The 20993-nt window shown below is 35.3% G+C and overlaps 1 protein-coding gene across 6 annotated transcripts in view; it reads right to left on the reverse strand.

Moving 5' to 3' along the window:
• Positions 1–20993, reverse strand: part of LOC145268864 (sorting nexin-25-like) — a 631480-nt gene that overhangs the window by 357366 nt on the left and 253121 nt on the right. For all 6 annotated transcript variants that reach the window (XM_080124584.1, XM_080124583.1, XM_080124587.1 and 3 more), the window contains exon 6: positions 19774–19960. In XM_080124584.1, coding sequence (XP_079980710.1) covers positions 19774–19960 — 187 coding nt within the window. The remainder of the gene's footprint in view (positions 1–19773; positions 19961–20993) is intronic.

Raw genomic sequence — 20993 nt, forward strand, 5'->3', positions numbered from 1 at the left:
AGAGCATGAGTTGTATAGCGGCGCATTTCTGAACTCGCTCGTTGAACATTGTGTCACTTTCAGACATGATAGAAGGTTCCTAACGCTCTTGGGATTTGTACACAACTGGCCAACTAGTAAATAGTCTGCAACTAAAAAAAGAAAACTGGTTTTCATCAAATGGAAATGGAATCATATTTTCTTTTTTAGGGCGACAATTTTATCGTTCCACTCTGTAGTTTATTTAGGTTACAGTCGTTCCACTGGATTTTCCATTTGTTTTGTATATATGATTGTATTTTTACTTTTAAATTAGTGAATGGAATCTTGAATGTTTGGTCAACGGGTTCTTTATGAACATTTCTAGTGGGTGTCTCAGTTTTGTCATTTCCTTTGATTCCAATATGATTTGGAATCCAGCATAAGACTATATTTTTGCTTTTGACAATGATGTTAGTCTGCACAATAGTTTTATGACCAATGGATTTTTAATTTATTTTTTTTTTATTTTGTAGGGTTGTAATTTTTCCATTTTGCTTTGGGAGATGATGTTTAGCGTCAAATCTATAATTGATGCTGCACTAAAATAAATGCTTCTTTAGGAAGGTGTTTTTGAGTGACGTGATTTTTATAAATAGCTGCACATGCAGTTGTGTCTTTATACTTAGATCATCCTGGTATTATACTTGAGATATGAGCTTAATATTTTATTTAAAGCTTCCTTAAGTATGTATGGATGTGTAGAGCTTTTGTTGATGTTTCAGTTTCATCTTTGGTTGTTTTATTTCTTAAAGTGTAATATTTGGTTTAATGGTATCATGTATGTTTTTGAGAGGAATGTCGGTTTCTTCAATTATGCTTTCCATTCAGAGTTCAAAAGGTCTTATTGCATTTTTTTCTTTGAAATAATTCTTTATAATTTGGTTCAAATGCAATTTTGTAAACTGAATTCAGTGGGCATGATTTCAGCTTTGTATAGAATTGTAACGCCAGTTTTTGCCTTCATAGAGCTAATGGTGGTTCGTTTGCTTCTTTGGTTAAAGCAATGCAAAACATAACTTACACGTCTGTCTATCCTGTTGAGTAACAGAATTAAGGAAGGAAAGAGAAAAGAAAAACTTTCATCTATAGACAACTTATTAATTTGCATATGAGGACAATGATGGCTGTGAAAAGAATGAATGGGAAAGTACAGAGGAGTCTTCTTTTTTGGGACACCTGAGAGAGAGAGAGAAAGAACAGACGGTGAAAGAAATACACAAGACCAATGGAAATAAACAAAAATGAGAGATTTATTTTTAATACATGTGCTCTCGCACATAACAAATATCAGAAACAAAGATGGCCGCCCATGCTACGTCAGCAGTGTAGTCTCATAGGTTCTTGTTCAAATCATGTTATATACATCTAAAAGGAGGTTGCCATAGCTTTTAACGACGTTTGAAAAAGAGTCACCATTTCGGGCACCTCCGACATTAGAGAGAGAACAAGAGTGCTGAAAAAGAACGGTTGTGGAAAAGAAAACATCGGTTATAATTAAGTGCTACGAGACTTTAGGATTAATGATGTTTTATAAAGGTTTCCAAGATATAGGGTACAAAGAGGATGGTACATTTCTTCGATAAAAGTCTTTACCCAGGGAAACTGGTCCGTCACGTGTTGATGCTTCTATCGTTTCCGCATGTCTGAGACAGATTTCTTCTTTATATCTCCCTCCAGGAAACCTCTGGTGACGTTGAGAGAAGAAAGGAAAGGAAAAGTAGAAGAGTAGGGAGAAAGAGAGAAATAAGGGAAGCATACCGTAGCAGCATTATAGTAGCAGTTCACTACATGAATCCCCCTCCAAATAACAGAGTTAAATACCCTCCACAGAATTATTAAATATGTATATTGCCTAAATTTGTTTAAAAATAAAAGTACTCATTTTTCTTTTTCCATGTTACTTTCCTACCAGATCTAGACTTATATGTGTCAGCAATTTTATCTTCAACTTTGTCGGTATCATCTGTCTTAATAATTTATCATTAGTAGTACCGTCATTTGTCTGTACCTTCTCAGTCGGTCTAATTTTATTAGTACTAGTTGGTTCTATGTACGGCTTTAATCTATCTATTGATGAGTGTATGAGTACTGTTGTTCATATCGATCTGATAATGCTTATCTGATAGAGTCAAAACTTTATAAGGACCTGAGTATGGTGCTTCTAATGGTTTCCTAACTCGATCAACTCTGAGCCATACTTTTTCACAGGAAGATAAACCTTTTGGTATAAATGTTTTGTGACTGTCATGGATATATCCTTTTCCGTTGTTGAATACGTCAATTTGGGACATCCATTCACACAAATTACGTATGTACTGGTTATTAACTGGAGTTTCTCCTACTCTCTGCTTGTGTATCAACTGCTGAGGAATCAATATCGGCGCTCCAGTAACAGACGTAAAAGGGGAAAAGCCTGATTCATTAGGGGTGCTATGCATATCCAGCAGAATCACCGGTATCACTTTTATCCATGATTCTTTTCGAGCCACTATCGCCACTTTAAGGGTACGGTGTGCTCTTTCGATCATCCCGTTACTTTGAGGGTGGTATAAAGTTGTCCTCAATCGGTAAAAACCTACTACCTTGGCTAATTCCTGGAACAATTCGCTCTCAAACTGTCAGTTACAACAGGCAGTGGGACTCCAAATCGAGATATCCATGCATTGATAAACGCTTTTGCTACCGACTGTGCAGTTATCTCAGTCATAGGCTGTACTTCAATCCAATGAGTTGCATGATCGATGCAAGTAAGCAAATATTTGTAAGGGCTCAAGTAAGGGTCGGACTCATTGCACGTTAAGGGCAGGGGTCCAAGGATATCGATATGTACCGTCTGGAAACGTGCAGATGGTAACTCAAATTCTTGGACTGCAGACTTTGTGTGTCTGTGAACTTTTGATTGTTGACACACTACACATTCTGCACAGAATTGTTTAATCGTTTTATCTAAACTAAGTCAAAAGTATTTGGACTTGACCAGTTTTATAGATGCTCCCATACCACGATGCGCCAAGCTATGTAAACTGTTGAAAATAGCTTGACAAAGCTCTTTTGGGATAAATGGTCTGGGGTACTTAGTTGAAGTATCGCATAGGACTGAGCTGACTTCGCTTGACATACAGTATTCTTTCAAATTAGTGTATGACTTTATTTCGTCATCACCGTTTTGTGTCTGGGCTATTTCAGCCAAGTTGCATGCATCTATCTGCACCACTAATGCAGGCCGAGACATACAGTCTGCAACTATATTCTCAGCTCCTTTAATGTATTCCACGTTAGCAATATATTCGGCAAGCATTGATAAGTGTCGCTGTTGTCGATCTGACTTTGCTGGTGTCTGACTATAATGGCTTATGATAAGTGAATAATGTCACGTGACGAACTTCTATGAGGTGGCGGAAATGTATCACTGAAAAATAAGCTGCTAGTAGCTATCTGTCAAACATGGAATACTTAGCTTGGGTTTGAGAAAATTTCTTAGAAAAGAAACCTATAGGTACTGGTTTCTTATCTATCAACTGGTGTAATGCAGCACCAGCAGCATATTGACTAGCATCTGTAACTAAGTGGTAGTCAAGTTTATTGTCTGACCAGATTAGGATATTGTCTGAACTCCGCACCAAAGATAATGACGGCAGTTCTTAAGACAGTGTTGGCCAAAGACGATGCAGTGAAGAGAGGCACCTGCTCTTACATCGACGACGTACTAGTGGACGAAACGGAGATGACTGCGGAAAGGGTGAGAGAGCATATCAAAGCATATGGACTGAGGACAAAACCGCCTGAGTCACTGGAAAACGGGATGGCTTTGGGATTTCGACTACAGAACAATAAGGCAGGAAAATTGATGTTTGGGTGAGGAAATGAGATCCCTGAAGCCAAGGTTGACCTAGCCAAGAGAGAGCTTTTCTCTATATGTGGAAAGCTGGTTGGCCACTACCCAATAGCTGGATGGCTGCGAACTGCGTGCAGTTTTATTAAAAGGCAGACTAGGACAGACAGTTGGGAAGATGCAGTTGATCAAAAAGTGCTTCTCATGATACAAGAAGTCATTGCAGAAGTGAAAAAAATGGACCCTGTAAGAGGAGAATGGCATGTAAAGGAGGGCCATGAAGGAGTGATATGGACTGATGCTAGCAGTGTAGCATTAGGGGTATTATTGGAAATAGGAGAAGTGGCTGTTGAAGATGCTGCTTGGCTACGCAAAAAGGATGATAGCACCCATATCAATGTTGCGGAACTCGATGCTGTGATGAAAGGCATCAATCTGGCTCTAAAAAGGGGGCTACAGATAGTGAACGTTAAAAAAGACTCTGCAACAGTGGTGGCGTGGATTAAATCGGAGCTGTCTGGTGATAAGCGGATCAAAACAAAAGGAGCAGCGGAGATGCTTATTAAGCGTAAACTTGGAGCGCTGGGAGACTTGGTTCGAGAATTCAAACTAAAGGTAACTATTACCTTAGTTCCGTCACAAAAAAATAAAGCAGATGGGCTGACAAGAGTCAAAAAAGCCTGGCTACACAAGGAAAGAGACAGGGCTCCAGCATGTTGTGCAGTAGAGAATTTAAAAGACCTGCATCATTTTGGAAAGGAACGGACCTTTTACCTGGCAAGAAAAGTAAACCCGCACGTCACAATGCAAGACGTCCAAAAGGTGGTGGAACAATGTAGGAAATGCCAATCAATCAACCCTGCACCGGCTAGACATGAAAAAGGGGAACTGCATGTTGAAGAGAATTGGAGGAGATTGGCCATTGGCATCACACATTATCAACATGAACCGCATGTAACTATGATTGAGTGTGGGCCTGGGAGAGAAGCGATATGGCGGAAAATCAAGAATGAACCAGCAGAAGAGGTTAAGAGAGTTGTCAGGGAGGTTTTTATGGAAAGGGGGCCAGTAGAAGAGGTGTTGGTGGATAATGGTACGTCTTTCCGCTCGGAAGTTTTTAGAGACTTATGTGCGAAGTGGAATGTGGGGGCTATACTTTAGAGCTGCATACCGTCCAAGTGGAAATGGAATTATAGAGAGGCACCATCGTACTATAAAAGCTGTGGCATCAAGAAACCAGATTTCGCCCCAAGAAGCAGTTTTTTGGTACAATATGACGCCGAAGGCTGGTCAAGACGAAAATTCAGTGCCGCACCGGTCTATTTTCTCTTATGAATGGTGACATCCATTGGCTGTAACACAGAGAGAACAGGCCTGCGTGGACATCGCAGTTGGTGAAGAGGTGTGGGTGAAACCACCCAATTCTCGTTGCATGACTCGCTGGGGAAAAGGTATAGTGACTGAAGTACTCTCCAAAAACAAGGTAGCGATTGACGGAGTGCCTCGTCACATTTTAGAGAGTCTCCTTGCCATCAGAGGAAGAGGAGGTTGATGCTGATGTTGAAGTGTCTGAAGAAGAGCCTCTTCGACGATCGCACCGTGAATGAAGATGCCCAGCGTGGATGGCGGACTATGATACTAATTATTGATCTTAGAGATCAAGGGGGCGTGTGGTTAAAAGTAAAGAACCTTACCTCATGCATCGTGCGGTCAGTGTGGAAAGTGCAGTGAGAAGAGAACAGTTGGATTTTGGAGTTGGAGTTGAGTTCAAATTTAACGTCAGTATCATCGCTCGTAATGTGTCTGAGATGGAATTGAGCTTTTGTTATCAAAAACCATCCCTCGACACTTGTCTCCATAAATTGTGGGGGTTTTACGTTAACCTGTTGTGCGTCCATTATTATTATTATTAATTATTATTATTACTATTATTACTACTATTAATTATTATTATTAATTATTATTATTTCTATGATTATTATTAGTTACTATTTTTTTTATTATTATTATTTATTTATAGCTGCGACTAAAGGAAATGGCTGGGGATGCTAAGCAAGAAGAGAGAAAAGTGAGTACTCACCAGAGGTTAATTTTAGGAGAAATAGTGTCAATTATGATTGATTGGTTTTATGGCATATCAACCTATGTGGTCATTTAATGCCAAAGTCTTTTATATACATTAATAGTTATAGGTTTTATGTACGTATCTGGTGCTCAGTGTCTATGTTTATATAGTTAGATAAGGATTTTTTTGGGGTTTTTTTATTTTGTTGAATAACCCTGTTATCTTCAGATATTTGAGAAGAGTAGTTGGGTCTACATGAGTGAATATGTCTTTTACAGTTTTTTCATTATATAGATTCAGTCGGTTTGTTTTCAAGTCTTCACATCTTGTTAATATGTGATTTACTATGCATGGTTCCTGGCAGGGTGTTTTTTTTTGAGTAGGTAGGAGTATGTTATAGTATGTTATGGCTCCTGGCAGGGTGTCTTTTTTGAGTAGGTAGGAGTATGTTATAGAGGTATGACCTATTCGGAGTCTTGTTATTATAACTTCCTCCTTTCTGGTCATTCTGGTTTGGTTTCTGTTTTCCTATGGTTTCCTGGATTTGGTATAGCTTGTTTTTAGTGCAGGAGTTCCACGACTCTTGCCATGGGTTTCTAATATATTTGTTAATGATTTGTTTTAGATCGGCATGAGGGATCTTATCATTGGTTAAATTTAGTGCTGCTTTTGCTGCTTTGTCAGCTCTGTCGTTACCCTTTATGTTGATATGACTGGGTATCCAACAAAAAAAGGATGTTTTTATCATTAGGAATATCATCAAATCTATTTAGGGTCTTGGTGATTATTGAGTTCGTTGGTTTCCTGTTTTCCAGTGTTTCGAGTACTGATTTGGCATCTGAGCAGATAATGAATTGTTCATCTTTAGAAGATTCTACAAGATCACGTGCCATACCAATGGCTGATACTTCAGCACTGTAGATCGATGCTTTGTCTGGTAATCTTTTGATTAGGATTGTTTTATTATGTATGGCTGCACATCCAACATTATCTCCATCTTTTGAACCGTCTGTATAAATTGTTGAGTGTTTGGAATACTTATCTTTAATTATTTGGAATTTTTCTTGATAGATGATTGGATTGGTTTTTGTTTTAGGGTATTTAATTAGGTCTGATATTATTTTTGGTTGTTTTGTCAGCCAGGGGGGATATTTAGGTTTTACAGATTCGTGTATTGCTGTAATATCTATCTGGGCTTTATTTATGGATTCTTCCATACGTAGGCTAAATGGTTTTATAGAATTTTCTTTTCTATCAAAGAGGTTTTTGTATTGGGGGTGGAAGACACATTTGTAGGCAGGATTAGTTGAACATGAAGCCAATTTTGTATAATATTGTAGTCTTAGTTTTTCTCTTCTAAGTGATAATGAGGGTTCATCTGCTTCTACATATAAACTTTCCACTGGGGAGGTGGGGAAGGCTCCTAGAGCCAATCTTAGTCCTTGGTGATGTATTGTGTTTAATTCCTTTATGTAGGACTTTCTTGCGGATCCATAGATATAGCATCCATAATCCAACTTGGATCTGACAAGGGATCTGTATAATTTAATTATTGAGTCTTTGTCTGCACCCCAGTCTGTATGAGCTACTACTTTTAAGAGTTAGATGGCTTTGTTGCATTTTTGTTTGAGGTATTTAATATGGGGAATGAATGTTAGTTTTTTATTGAAGATGATGCCCAGATATTTATACTGATCAACTATAGGTATAATTTCATTATCCAATTTCAGTATTGGGTCATGGTGCATTTTCCAGGTTTGGCAGAAATGGATGGCTTTTGTTTTTTCTTTTGAAAATTTAAAACCATTTTTTGTTGTCCATTTATTTTGTTTAGACACAGTTGTAAATGGCATTCTATTCTTGGAATATATTTTGATCTACAACAGATCAGAAAGTCATCCACACAGAGGGCACATTCTGTTCTTACATTTATATTTTTGACGATGTTATTTATTTTAATGCTAAAAAGTGTGACAGACAGGATGCTTCCTTGTGGTACTCCCGTTTCTTGTTTTTTACTGATGGATAGAGTATCACCTAATCGTACATTGAATTGTCTATTATTTATAAAATTTGTGATGAAAATGGGCATTCTGCCTTTTAATCCAAGCTCTTGTAGATCTTTTATAATGCCATGCCTCCATGCAGAGTCATATGCTTTTTCAATATCGACAAAGACTGCCGTGAGATGTTCTTTCTTAATAAAGGCTTCTCTGATGAAGGTTTCTAGCCGGATCGGGTGGTCCATGGGGCTTCTTTCATTCCTAAATCCTGACTGATAATCTGTAATCAGATTATTTGTCTCAAGGTATCATATTAATCTGCTGTTAATCATTCTTTCCATTATTTTGGAAATACAGCTAGTGAGTGTTATAGGTCGGTAATTCATGGGATTTGTAGAGTCCTTTGATGATTTCGGTATCGCGATTACTATGGTCTGCCTCCATATTTCAGGGACGTTGCCACTTTCCCAAATATCATTGAGTATTTGTAGTAGGTAATCTGTAGACGTATCAGGAAGTTGTTTTATAAATTGATAATGGATTTGATCAGGGCCAACAGCTGAGTCATGAGCTTTGCCTAGGGATACTTTCAATTCATTTTTAGAGAATGGCTGGTTGTATTTTTCTGTATTATTTGTCTGAAACTGGAGTTTTTCCTTTTTTTCTTTTTCTTTAATAATTTGGAATTTTTGGTTAGAGTTTTTGGAGAAGGAGTTTTTTGTAAAAGTTTCAGCAAGACAATTTACCATTTCTTTCTTGCTAGTAATTTTTTGGTTATTATAGATCAGGTGTTTAGTAGGGTTGCTGTTACTTTCCCTGGGATTTTACGGATCATGTCCCAGACCTTTTTACTTTTTGTATTTATTTTTGCTATATAGTTTTTCCATGATGTTCGCTTTCATTCCTTAATAGTTTTACGAGCTTTAGCTCTACTGTTTTTATATTTATCGAGATTTTCTTTAGTTGGTTCTTTTTTGAATTTCCTTAGCATAGCTCGACGAGTTCTGATGGCTTTGCATTTTTCGTCAGACCAGGGTTTATTATGTTTTGGGGAGGTAGAGCTTTTTTCCTTCACAATATTAGACAGTGTATTAGTAAAATGTGTGATATTATTTTGGTTTGGGTTATTTTCCAATGTTAATTTAGTCCGGCATAAATTTTGGAATTTTTTCCAATCAGCCTTCTGTAAGTTCCATTGGGGCATTGGATCATTGTTTTCAAGTGTAATGGGAAAGTGGTCACTTCCATATGGCTCTTCTAGTACATTCCATTTGTAATTCAAGGCAAGTGTTGGATCACACAATGTTAAATCAATTGATGTGAATGTACCAATTCCTGGGTGTAAATAAGTGTTTTATCATTAAAGAGGTATAGATTTTCGTTATTATATTTTCTATAATTTTTCCCCTTTTGCTTATTTTTTCACTTCCCCATATCTCATTATGGCTGTTTAAGTCTCCCATAATGATGTATGGCTTTGGAAGTTGCTGTATTAATTTGCTCAGATCTGTTTCTGAGATGCTTTCATTGGGGGGTATGTATAGTGAGCAAATATTGATGGTTTTGTTGAGTGTTACTTTTATTGCAGTAGCCTGTAGTTTAGAATTAAGTTGTATTTGATTTTGGGGTATGTCATTTCTAATAAGGATTGATGTACCTCCACAGGCTCTGAGTCCAGTATTGTGTATAGTTATACTGATGGTAATTTTTAATTTTTATATTGTCATTCGATTTCATAAAGGTTTCTTGGAGACAGACTACTACTGGAAGAAAGTTATTGAGTAGAATAGTGAGCTCATTTAGGTTTGCCTTTAAACCATGACAATTCAACTGGATTATATTATTTGTTTCATTTCTATCTGGTATGATTCTGTGTGTCATGTTTTGCATTTTAGTTTGTTATTTGGGTGTTTTGGGTTTAGTTATCTTTATGTTTGCCTTAGGTCCTTGGCAGTCCCTTTGAATGATAGTTTGAGTTTTTTTTTTTATTGTGGTCTGTCATTTTATTTGTCTGGAGGTGTTTTGTCTTCTACCTTCATCTCCTCCAGTGTTCCTATTTTGTTTCCTCCTCTTGAGGTTGATTGGGATCTAGATCTTGGTTTATTAATTGTTTTTTCTTTAGTTTTTGTTTTATTGGGTGATGGTGTTGTTTCATTTGATTTGTTTATAAGGGTTGTTTTCATTTGGTGAGTTTTTTTCTTTTTCTTTGATTTAATTTGAGTTTTTTGGTTTGTTGGTTCTGTTTTTTTTGTTGTACTCTCTTTTGTAGATTGATTATTTCCAGAGTTCAGGATTAGTGTTTTAATTTCTTTCATTAGGTCTTTCATCTCTTTTATCAATTGAGATATTTCTTCAGTTTTTATTTCTGGAGGATTTTTTGTATAGCTTTGACAACTTTGATTTGTGTTTATTTTAGCATTCTTGGTTACTTCTGAGTATCTTGCGTTCATAATTTTCCTGGATTCTGAGAAGGTTATATTTTTTGTGTACTTTATTGTTGTTATTTCTTTTAGCCATGTTTTGCATCCTTTGAAGTCAGTGAATGGTTTTCACTACAGTTTGAGCATTTGGGGTCTTTTTTGCAGTCACTATGTTTTGAGTTTTCACCACATCTTACACAGATTGGTGATTTGGTGCATTTGGATTGGTGATGTCCAAATTGTTGACAATTGTAGCACCTTAGAGGGTTTGGGATGTATTTTTCAACGTTCACTTTTAGGTATCCAATTTTAATCTCACTTGGGGGATTTGTGGAGTCAAAGGAGAGTATATATGTGTAAAATGTTTTTGACTTCTGATGGGGGTATGAAACGAATGGATTTTTATAACCAACGGCTGTGCAAAACAACCAATGAAAACGTCCCAAAATTATTATAAAAATTGTCGAATTTTGGATTCAATCAGTTTGCCGTTTGCTACGTCACGGACCGCATTTAATTCTTGGTCGCCATCTTGGTTACTGATCTGAACTACACGGCCATCTTGGTTACTGATCTTTGTTCAACACAATGTCTCAAAACTTAACAGGTTATGCGCCCAGCCACCGTCTTTTCTTTGATGGATTGGAATCTAAATTCGAATTGTGGCAGGTAAAATTTCTGGGATATTTAAGGATTCTAAAACTACACAAAGTCATACAATCTACAACAGAGAATCCAAACGACCCCGAATTTCTCGAAAAAAACGCGACTGTTTTTGCAGAACTGATTCAATGTTTAGACGATAGAAGTCTGTCTCTGATTATAAGAGACACATTGGATGATAAGAGGAAAGCATTGAACATATTAAGAGAACATTATTTATCAAAAGGGAAACCGAAAATAATATCCCTATATACAGAATTAAGGTCTTTGAAACGTAATGAGGATGAAATGATTACCGACTACGTTATAAGGGCAGAAACAACCGCCAATGCCTTAAAACTCTCAGGTGAAATAATAAGCGATAGCTTGTTGATATCAATGACCCTCAAGGGACTTCCAGCCGATTTTAAACCATTTACAACTGTTATAACTAAGAAAGACAAACCCATAAATTTCAGCAAATTTAAAGTGGCATAGCGCAGTTACGAAGAGACTAATCATATGCTCGTGGACAATAATAACTCCAGCAATATTATGAAGTTCAAAAATGCTTCTCAAAAGCAGACACCACCAAATTACACACCTCACCTCAATGTATTCTCCAAAAGTAATTTTCCCAAGAAAAAGAATAAAATTATCTGCTATAATTGTGGACGACCCAACCACAAAAGTTTCCAGTGTCGATATAAACACTCTAAAATGGACTCCGTAAAAAACGTTGAGAACTTTGAGGAAGAACATACATTTCTATTCACATGTAACTTTGACAATACCACAAACGGTAAAAATCTCCTTGTAGACCGTGGTGCTACAGTGCATGTTATCACCAAGGAATCTGATTTTATTAATTTTGATTCAAACTTTAATCCTCAAAGTCATTTTGTCGAACTTGCCGACAGTAGTCAAATAAATGATATAGTCTTGAAAAGAGGCGATGCTAAAATATACCTAAAAAATAATAAAGGCGAAATCTGTAACTGTATTCTAAAAAATGCTCTGTTCATATCTACATTCAAGCAAGACATATTTTCCGTGCAGGCTGCAATTAAACAAGGCGCAAATATACAATTTGGCCAAAATACATCAAAATTGACCTACCCCAAGGGAACTGTATTTGACATTAAAGAAAATGGCCAACTGTATTATTTAAAATGTATGGTTCCCTCAAAAACTGCCTGTCACGACTTGGAAACCTGGCATAAAATTCTACTATCCTCGCCACTAAGAAATATTTAGCTGATGTTGCCCCGTACGGTTCAGTAAAATGTATTCGCTCAGACAATGGGACTGAATTTACTAGTAAAGACTTTGAACTTCTATTAATTAGCCACCGTATTAAACATGAGAAATCGGTGCCATACTCCCCTTCCAAAATGGCACAGCTGAAAGGGCATGGCGAACCCTTTTTGAGATGACAAGATGCCTACTTATCGAATCAAAATTAGCGCATAGTTTATGGACATACGCTTTAATGGCAGCAGCATATATCAGAAATAGATCGTTCAAGGAAAAACGCTGTATAAAGCGTTTTGCGGTGTAAAACCTAAAATGAACAGAATGCATCTATTTGGTTCTTATTTTTTGCATTTACAGAAAACACCAGTAAACTAAATACTAAAAGCGAAAAAGGTACTTTCGTAGGTTACGATAAAAATAGTCCGGCATACTTAATCTACTTTGCAGCTCAAAATGCCATAAAAAGGGTTAGATGTGTAAAATTCAACGATACATTAAATTTAAAAAATGGCGATCCAGTGAATGAAAAACGTGAAACTAGCTAGCATCTTAATCGATCACAATGAAAATATCAATAATGATGACAATTACAGTACTTCTGACGAAAACAGTAACCAGACACGTCGATACCCAATAAGGGAGCGAAAAAGGCCAGACTTCTTACAAATTGAAAAGATACAAGATTACGCTGTGGATTACTATTATTTGTTGAACAGCGCACCAGAAAGTTATAATGAGACGATTAATTCACAAAATCACCAAGAATAGGAACAAGCTATGGTATCCCAATTGAAAGCCTTATCTGAAATACGAAATAGTGGCAAAACCAACAGATAAAAATATAATTTCTTCACGCTGGGTTTTTTCCAAAAAAATCACAGCTTCTGGCAGTGAAACTTTCAAAGCATGATTTGTGGCGAAAGGTTTCTCACAAATTCCTAGAGTGGAATATTGTGCAACATTTTCACCAACGACAAATTTAACGACAATTAGAATTTTATTACAACTTGCCACTCAATACAATTTAAAAATACATCAAATGGATGTAAAAAATGCTTATTTAAATGCTCCGATTGACTGTGAAATCTACATTTACCCTCCAGAGGAATTTAAAATGAAAAATAAAAATTGTGTGGAAATTAAATAAATCGTTATATGAACTAAAACAAAGTGCACACAATTGGAATTTAACACTCCATAATTATTTAATAGAACAGGAATTCAAACAATGTCCCGTAGATGCGTGCATGTATACCAAAAATGTAGGTAATAAATTGTTGATTTTGGTTTTTTGGGTTGACGATATATTACTCGCCTCAAACTGTGACACCACTTTAAGAGATGTTAAAAATGAATTAAATAAAAAATTTGAAATAGCCGATCTTGGATGACTGTCATGGTTCCTCGGTATAAAATTTACCTGTGAAAATGAAACTATAACTATGAATCAATCACGATACATTGAAAAAATTCTGCTCAAGTTAAGAATGCAAGATTGTAAGCCGCGTTCAACTCCCGTCGAAATGGACATAAATAAAAATATAGGGACCGAAACAAAATTCATAAATAACCGAATATACAGGGAAATTGTAGGGAACCTCATCTACTTGATGACTGCAACAAGGCCTGACATATGTTACACTGTAACAAAGCTATCTCAAAACTTATCGAAACCGACAATTAAAGACCTTAATCGTGCAAAACAAATCCTTCGTTACCTAAAAGGAACCAAGGAACAATCTTTAAGATTTAAAAAATCTACATATCCTCTAAATTTAGAAGGCTTTTCGGATTCAGATTGGGCTAACTCTGAGGATAGAAAGAGTATAGCGGAATATTGTTTTAGACTGTCAAAGACTGGACCTATGATCTCTTGGAAAACTAAAAAGCAACAAATTGTTGCCCTTTCTACTTGTGAAGCAGAATATGTGGCTCTTACTCATTCCGCACAGGAGGAAATTTTTCTGAACACCCTTCTAAAATCCATTTTAAAACCAGATCTAAGTAAAAAATTCATTGTGATAATCAGAGCAGTATCTTATTAGCAAATAATTCTATGATTCATCAAAGGTCGAAGCATATTGATATCAGATATCATTTTATAAGGGATGAAATAAGAAAAAAATCTATTACTCTTACTTATGTGACGTCTGAGAATAATATAGCCGACATTTTCACTAAACCTATAAAAAGAATAAAATTAAGACATTTTATAACCAAACTTTTTGGAATCTAATTATGAATAAATCTTTTTTCAGAAACCCAAAAGGAGAAGCATGAACAGTTAAAATCACACCAAAAAAAAAAAAAAAAAAAAAAAAAAAATTGTAAATTGTCCCGGGCACGACATTAAACTGCGACCATTTCTACCTTACTAACCAAATTAACCAATTAATACCTAACATAATGTTTCCAGTTTTTGTTACAAAAAAAAAAAAAAAAAAAGCCACTTGTTAAAACCCTTTTGTAAACTTCCTATTTGTCAAATAGTTCTTTTTGTAACTTTTTTTTTATTTGGCAAACATTTGTTAAAACAAAACAAAAAATGTATATTTGTCAATTTTTGTACATATGTTTATATGTATTTGAAAAGTATTCTATTTGTATGTTTATATATATTTGAAGTGTTTATTTTTATATGTATCCAAAAAAAAAAAAAAAAAATGACTTCTTTTTGCACACATTATACCAATATATTAATTCTTTTTGACCAATGAGAATAAAGACAAATTCCCATAAAACCAGAAAAAGAAAAAAAAAAAAAAAAAAAAAATTATTTTATTGGTTTATTTTTCTTTGTTCATTTATTTTTATTTATTTATTTTTCTTTCCTTTTCTCAAGTGAAACCAAAATTGAATCCGAAAGGATTTTTCCATTATATCAAAAAAGGGTGTGTATAAAAAGTTTTTGACTTCAGATAGGGTTATGAGACGAATGGATTCGCCAATCATTTTTATAACCAACGGCTGTGCTAAACAACCAATGAAAACGTCCCAAAATTATTATAAAAATTGTCGAATTTTGGATTCAATCAGTTTGCCGTTTGCTACATCACGGACCGCATTTAATTCTTGGTCGCCATCTTGGTTACTGATCTGAACTACGCCGCCATCTTGGTTACTGATCTGAACTACGCCGCCATCTTTGTTCAACACAATATCTCAGAACTTAAGAGGTTAACTACGCCACGGACCGCATTTGATTCTTGGTCGCCATCTTGGTTACTGATCTGAACTACACTGCCATCTTTGTTCAACACAATGTCTCAAAACTTAACAATATGTATTCGTCAATATAGTTTCTCCTTTTTACCTCTGTAACACTTTGGGATGATAGATTAAATAAAATTTCCTCAGTCGAGCAAGTTCACTGCATCTAATGACTTCTTTTGAGGAGTTTAGGTATGGGTGGGGATAAGTTTTAATTTTGATATTGTTAAAGGTTTGCCATTTGAGAATTTCTTTAGCTTGTGTTTTTTGTTTCAATTCGATAAGTATGGTGTTATTTTGCAGACGTTTTATCATTTTGGGTTTTATTTTTTGAGAGAAAATTTTTTCCATTGTAAAAGGTGAAATTTTATTTCATTTTTTTCAAGTGTTTCAAGTAAAAATATTGAGTTTTCTTTGATTGAGCATTTCTGTTCATCCTCTGAACTTGAAATGTCGGAAACATCTGAAAAACTTCTTTTTGGGGGTGTTTTGGGGGTAAGAAAAGCCATAATCAAAATAAGATTGTTTTTTCATCATCTTTGCTCCCCACCCACCTCGGAGCCTTATATGGGAAGTGCCTGGGGGGAAACCCATTCGCCCAGGCTCAACAAGGATACAAAGATGATATACTCGATATACGTGATATCATTCATGAGCACCTGTTTTCCTTTGATGTTACTCTGGGATACGTAGTAATTTAAAGGGTTTGCAGCCATGTCATAGATATTTCACTTCGTCGATTGACCCTCAGCCACCGCTTTCCACCATATATTAGGAAATAGTTATTTGTGGGGAAGGGATAGACATATTGTGTTAATGATATGTTTATGGGGTGGGCAATATATGGTGGGGCTTGACATGACCAGCCGATTGATCTGATCGGGCCCCTCCAACCGCCCGTCTAGCCCAGTAAGGGCCAAAGTAGTGTGTTGGGAAGTGGGAGTACTAAAATCTGACCTCCAAGTCTCTCAACCACCAGGATCCAATCGTAAAGGTGTTACGGGTCGCTACCTATAGCCAACAGGTAGCCACATTGAGGGACTTCTACTCTCTGCAGGGGGGTAGTTGGCATATTCTGATGCCCTGCCAACTGGGTCAAGTGGAATCTGATCAGATTTTGAAGAATGATTTTTTAATAGAATGTATTTTTTTTTCTATTTAACCCATAGTTGGGACCCTAACAGGTACTACCACTCTGGGTCAGAGTCGATCTAGGAGCAATGGCAATTAAAGGGTGGCTCCGCGCTCCCCAAAGCCCGCAAACTGGGGCCTCACCATCAGATATAGTTTAAGGTCATATCCAGGACCGGGAAGTAGGGAAGGAAAAAGAAGGGGGGAGGGGAAGGGGCTGTTGATTTTGTTTTGTTTTTGTAGAACATAATTAAGTTTTACATAGCGTCAATTAAAATTTTTTTTTTTATATATATATATAGATAAATATATATATATATATATATATATATATATATATATATATGTGTGTGTGTATGTGTGTGTGAATATATAGTCACTGATCTAAAAGAAACAAAAACTGAGTTCGTCGATGCACACACGTGTTCCAAAATTGGCTTCACACACATGCGTTTGGAAGGTTCCTTTTTTTTTGTGTGTGCTGGTGTGTGACCACACATGTTCCAAAATTGGCTTCACACACGTGCGTCTGGAAGGTTCCTTTTTCTGTGTTCGGGTGTGTGTGTGTTTCAGAATGAAATTTGGGATTCTGTATTGATTCTTAAAGTCACTTTTTTTGTTATTATATAATATTTTTTTAGACCAGATTTTATTTTAGTCAGAGAATCACGTAAAAAAGTTTTGTTTTTGTTTTTTTTACTGCTTATTTTTCTTGTTTGTATGTTTTGCCTTATTTAGCGTAAACCGTTTCACAAAAATAGCAAAAATATATATCTTATCGGCATTTCTTGGAAAGCAGATTTATATATACCTTTTTGTAAGGTTCTACTGTAGTTTTAGAAAGGCTTTTTCTTCTTTTTCTTTTACTCTGTCACGTTCTCATCGTTTTCGTTTTTTTTTTTTTTGTTCATAGAAGATTGCGTGCATATACGCATGTCAGGCATTCACCAAATTATGGCGGTTACCATAAATTTTAACGACGTTTGAAAAAGGGTCACCATTTCGGTCGGTCCACCTTTTGGGGCACCTCCGACATTAGAGAGAGAACAAGAGTGCTGAAAAAGAACAGTTGTGGAAAAGGAAACATCGGTTATAATTAAGTGTGACGAGACTTTAGAATTGAAGATGTTTTATAAAGGTTTCCAAGATATAGGGGTACGAAGAGGATGGTACATTTCTTTGATAAAAGTCTTCACCCAAGAAAACTGGTCCATCACATGTTGATGCTTCTTTCGTTCCCACATGTCTGAGACAGATTTCTTCTTTGTATCTCCCTCCAGGACAGTCCTCTATTCCGATTGGCTGAAACCTCTGGTGAAGTTGAGAGAAGAAAGGAAAGGAAAAGTAGAAGAGTAGGGAGAAAGAGAGAAATAAGGAAAGCATACCGTAGCAGCATTATAGTAGTAGTTCACTACACGGTAAGCATGTTTTGATGAAATTAAAAGATGTAAGGGAGATAACTAACTAGACTTAACAACAATGATGATTACAGTGGAAGTCAGGAGTTGGCAAGAAGTTCTGATGAATATTTATAATTATATATTTTAATCTTATTTTCATTCAAGCTATTTCAGCTTCTTATTTTTCTTTATTTATTGATTTTTTTCACTTTGTTTTTGTGTTTCTGAACATGGCAAAAGTAAAGCTCAACAGTGATATAATCCTTCTACGGTGATGGAGACGTGGTGACCGGGCTCAAAAAGGTGCGATTTGTTGCAAAGCTACAGCAAATAAACGTGGCAAGCCAGTATATTTGGAGGGAAATGCACTCCAACTTTATCTGGAGATGGATGAAGGTCAGCAGATGAACATCGATTTGATTGGAGGCTGGTTAAAGACGCTTTCGCAGATGGGGTATTCAGCATTCACTGATGAACAATGGGGCAGCATTCCATTCAGAGATATTTTGAAGGATGTTGGATAAGTGGAATATCAGGCAGTATTATAGAGCAGCTTATTGGTTGAGTATTATAGAATAGAACCACAGAACTATCAAAGTCATTGCTTAGGATGAATATCACCTTCAGAAGTGTTTTGATTCAATATGACACCTAAATCTGGGCAGCTTGAGGAAACAGTAGCACATAGGGTAATCTTTAAGCACCAATGGTGACACCTTAAAGTTAGAAGAAAAATCTAATGAGCCAGAAACTATACGACTTGAGGAGGTGTTGGTTAAACAGCCTGAGCAAGCTGCACAACAAAATGGACAAAAGTTACTGGGACACAGTTACATAATAATATCGAGATGGATGGTGTACCAAGACATCTTTTTGACATTAAGTTGATTGGGAGAGATCCAGAGAACAGCGGATATAATGAACCACAGGAAGCCAAACATGAAACATTGAAGATCCCAAAGAGTGTGAAGTTTGCCGAGATGGTTGGATGACTACTAAAGGTGAGTGATCCAAGAGATCGGGGAAAATTAGATGCCTTAAAAATTTGGTGCAAATCTTTTCTCTCAGCAGCTTGTAGTATCCAATGCAAACAAAAGAATGCAGAAAAAATGTTGCTACTTCGTTTCGTCTTGTCACTTTATATGCGAATGAGATGCTTCCTGTTTAAATATAAAAATGTTTGATTTTTCGCAGATTGGGTTGATTTGGAGTTGGACATTGGAGTAGTAAGTCTTAACAGCAGTGTATCCCATTTAACCACAGAAATTGTGTAACATAGCTAACACTTGATTATTTAACGTCACATATTATTTATAGAATTAATAATGAGATCTTTACTACACCTAACCGTGCAGGTAATTTTTTTTTTATATATTTAAGCCCACTACAACTTCTGCAAAAAATTATGCAGCAATTTCTTAAAGAAAGGGAGGAACAATTATTTAATGTTCCCCTAAACCAATCCCATGTTGAAATATTTATTATTGTTTATGAAATTAATAATTAGATAAGAGATTAATCAGATAAAATAGTAGCTTAAATTCAATATTTGAATGAATAATCATGATCTCTTTAATCAATTTTAGCAAAATAGGTGAGCTATTCAACACTTGAACCTTATTTTAAAGAATGTGGGGTTTCAACCAAAAGACTCCTGGGCAATGTCAAGTAGGGACACCTAGAATACAGATTCTCTTATTGAATTCTGATTAAAAGTGATTTATGGTAAATCTGTTTTGATGGTAAAATACTGAAATAAAGTTGAATGTCAGTAGAAAGAGAAAAAACTAACTTGATATGTTTAAGGTATTCAATATCATCACAGCTCTGTATCATTTTCACAAAATCCTCATAAGTAGCAGCATAAGTATAAGACCTTCTGGTTTCCTCACAGAACTTGGTCCGATAATCAAGATATGCCAGCAATTTGTCATTCAAGTATTCTGGATCACACAGCATATCAATGGAAGGTTTGAAAACTGAAATAATATTGCAATCAATGAGCATAAATGAACAGAACTTTTTTTTAATGAACTTGCAACACAATTATTTTTATAAGAAAATTTCCATTCAAAAGATACTGGATTTTACAGGATTAAAAGCATGTTTCTTTGGAAGTAAAAAATGAAACTAGGAATCTGATTCAAACTAATGTTTAAAGGTATTGAATACTGGCTTTTAAAAACAGTATTCTTTCATAGCATCAGCATATAATATTTAATATTAGAAACACAAGAAAAATGAGAATTTAAAAATCTAACAAACAAGAAATTAATTCTCATTCAGTTTATTTAGGAGAAACTATAACTATATAATATATATAAACTGCATCAAAATTAATAAAAGTGTATATTTGTAACTACAAAGTTCTGTGCTTTTAAATTAATAGAAAACCCAGTGAAATGCAGAATACCAAATGTTTATATAGTAATTTCTTACAAGTTTTACTGAAATACTAAATAACAAATGTCTAAAATAATTATTTACATATAAGGAATATATATATATATCATATTTTCAAGTCAACAAATTGAATAATTCTTTCAACTTAATGTGAGTATTAATATTTATAGGACAATCCTAACCAGATGAAAAAGCTCAATATTTGATTGATATAAGAAATTCAGTTTTAATTAGAATTTAAAACAATTTATTATTCAACAAGGAATACGGATTGAAAACTTAAAATTTTCCTTATTCCATGAAGTTTCAAAGAATGGCTTATCCTCAGAGGAATATAGTTACCAAATATTCATAGGCAAGCTATAATTATGTTGGTTAGCACATAAATAAATATATATATATATATATATATATATATATATATATATATAAAGTTTAAAGGATATTCCAAATGAAGTCCAGGCTCAATGATTAAAAAGTTTAAAAAATGTGGTACAATCTAAATCTAAAGAAAAATTTTATTGGTCAGATGTGGAGATGCAAATAAAACAGCCCAATAGTAATTGTAATAATCCAAGTAGCTGATTGGTAAACATCAGCAAATTTCAA

Source organism: Euprymna scolopes, chromosome 4 (assembly GCF_053919585.1).
Source record: "Euprymna scolopes isolate OS-2025 chromosome 4, ASM5391958v1, whole genome shotgun sequence".
NCBI classification, from domain to species: Eukaryota; Metazoa; Mollusca; class Cephalopoda; order Sepiida; family Sepiolidae; genus Euprymna; species Euprymna scolopes.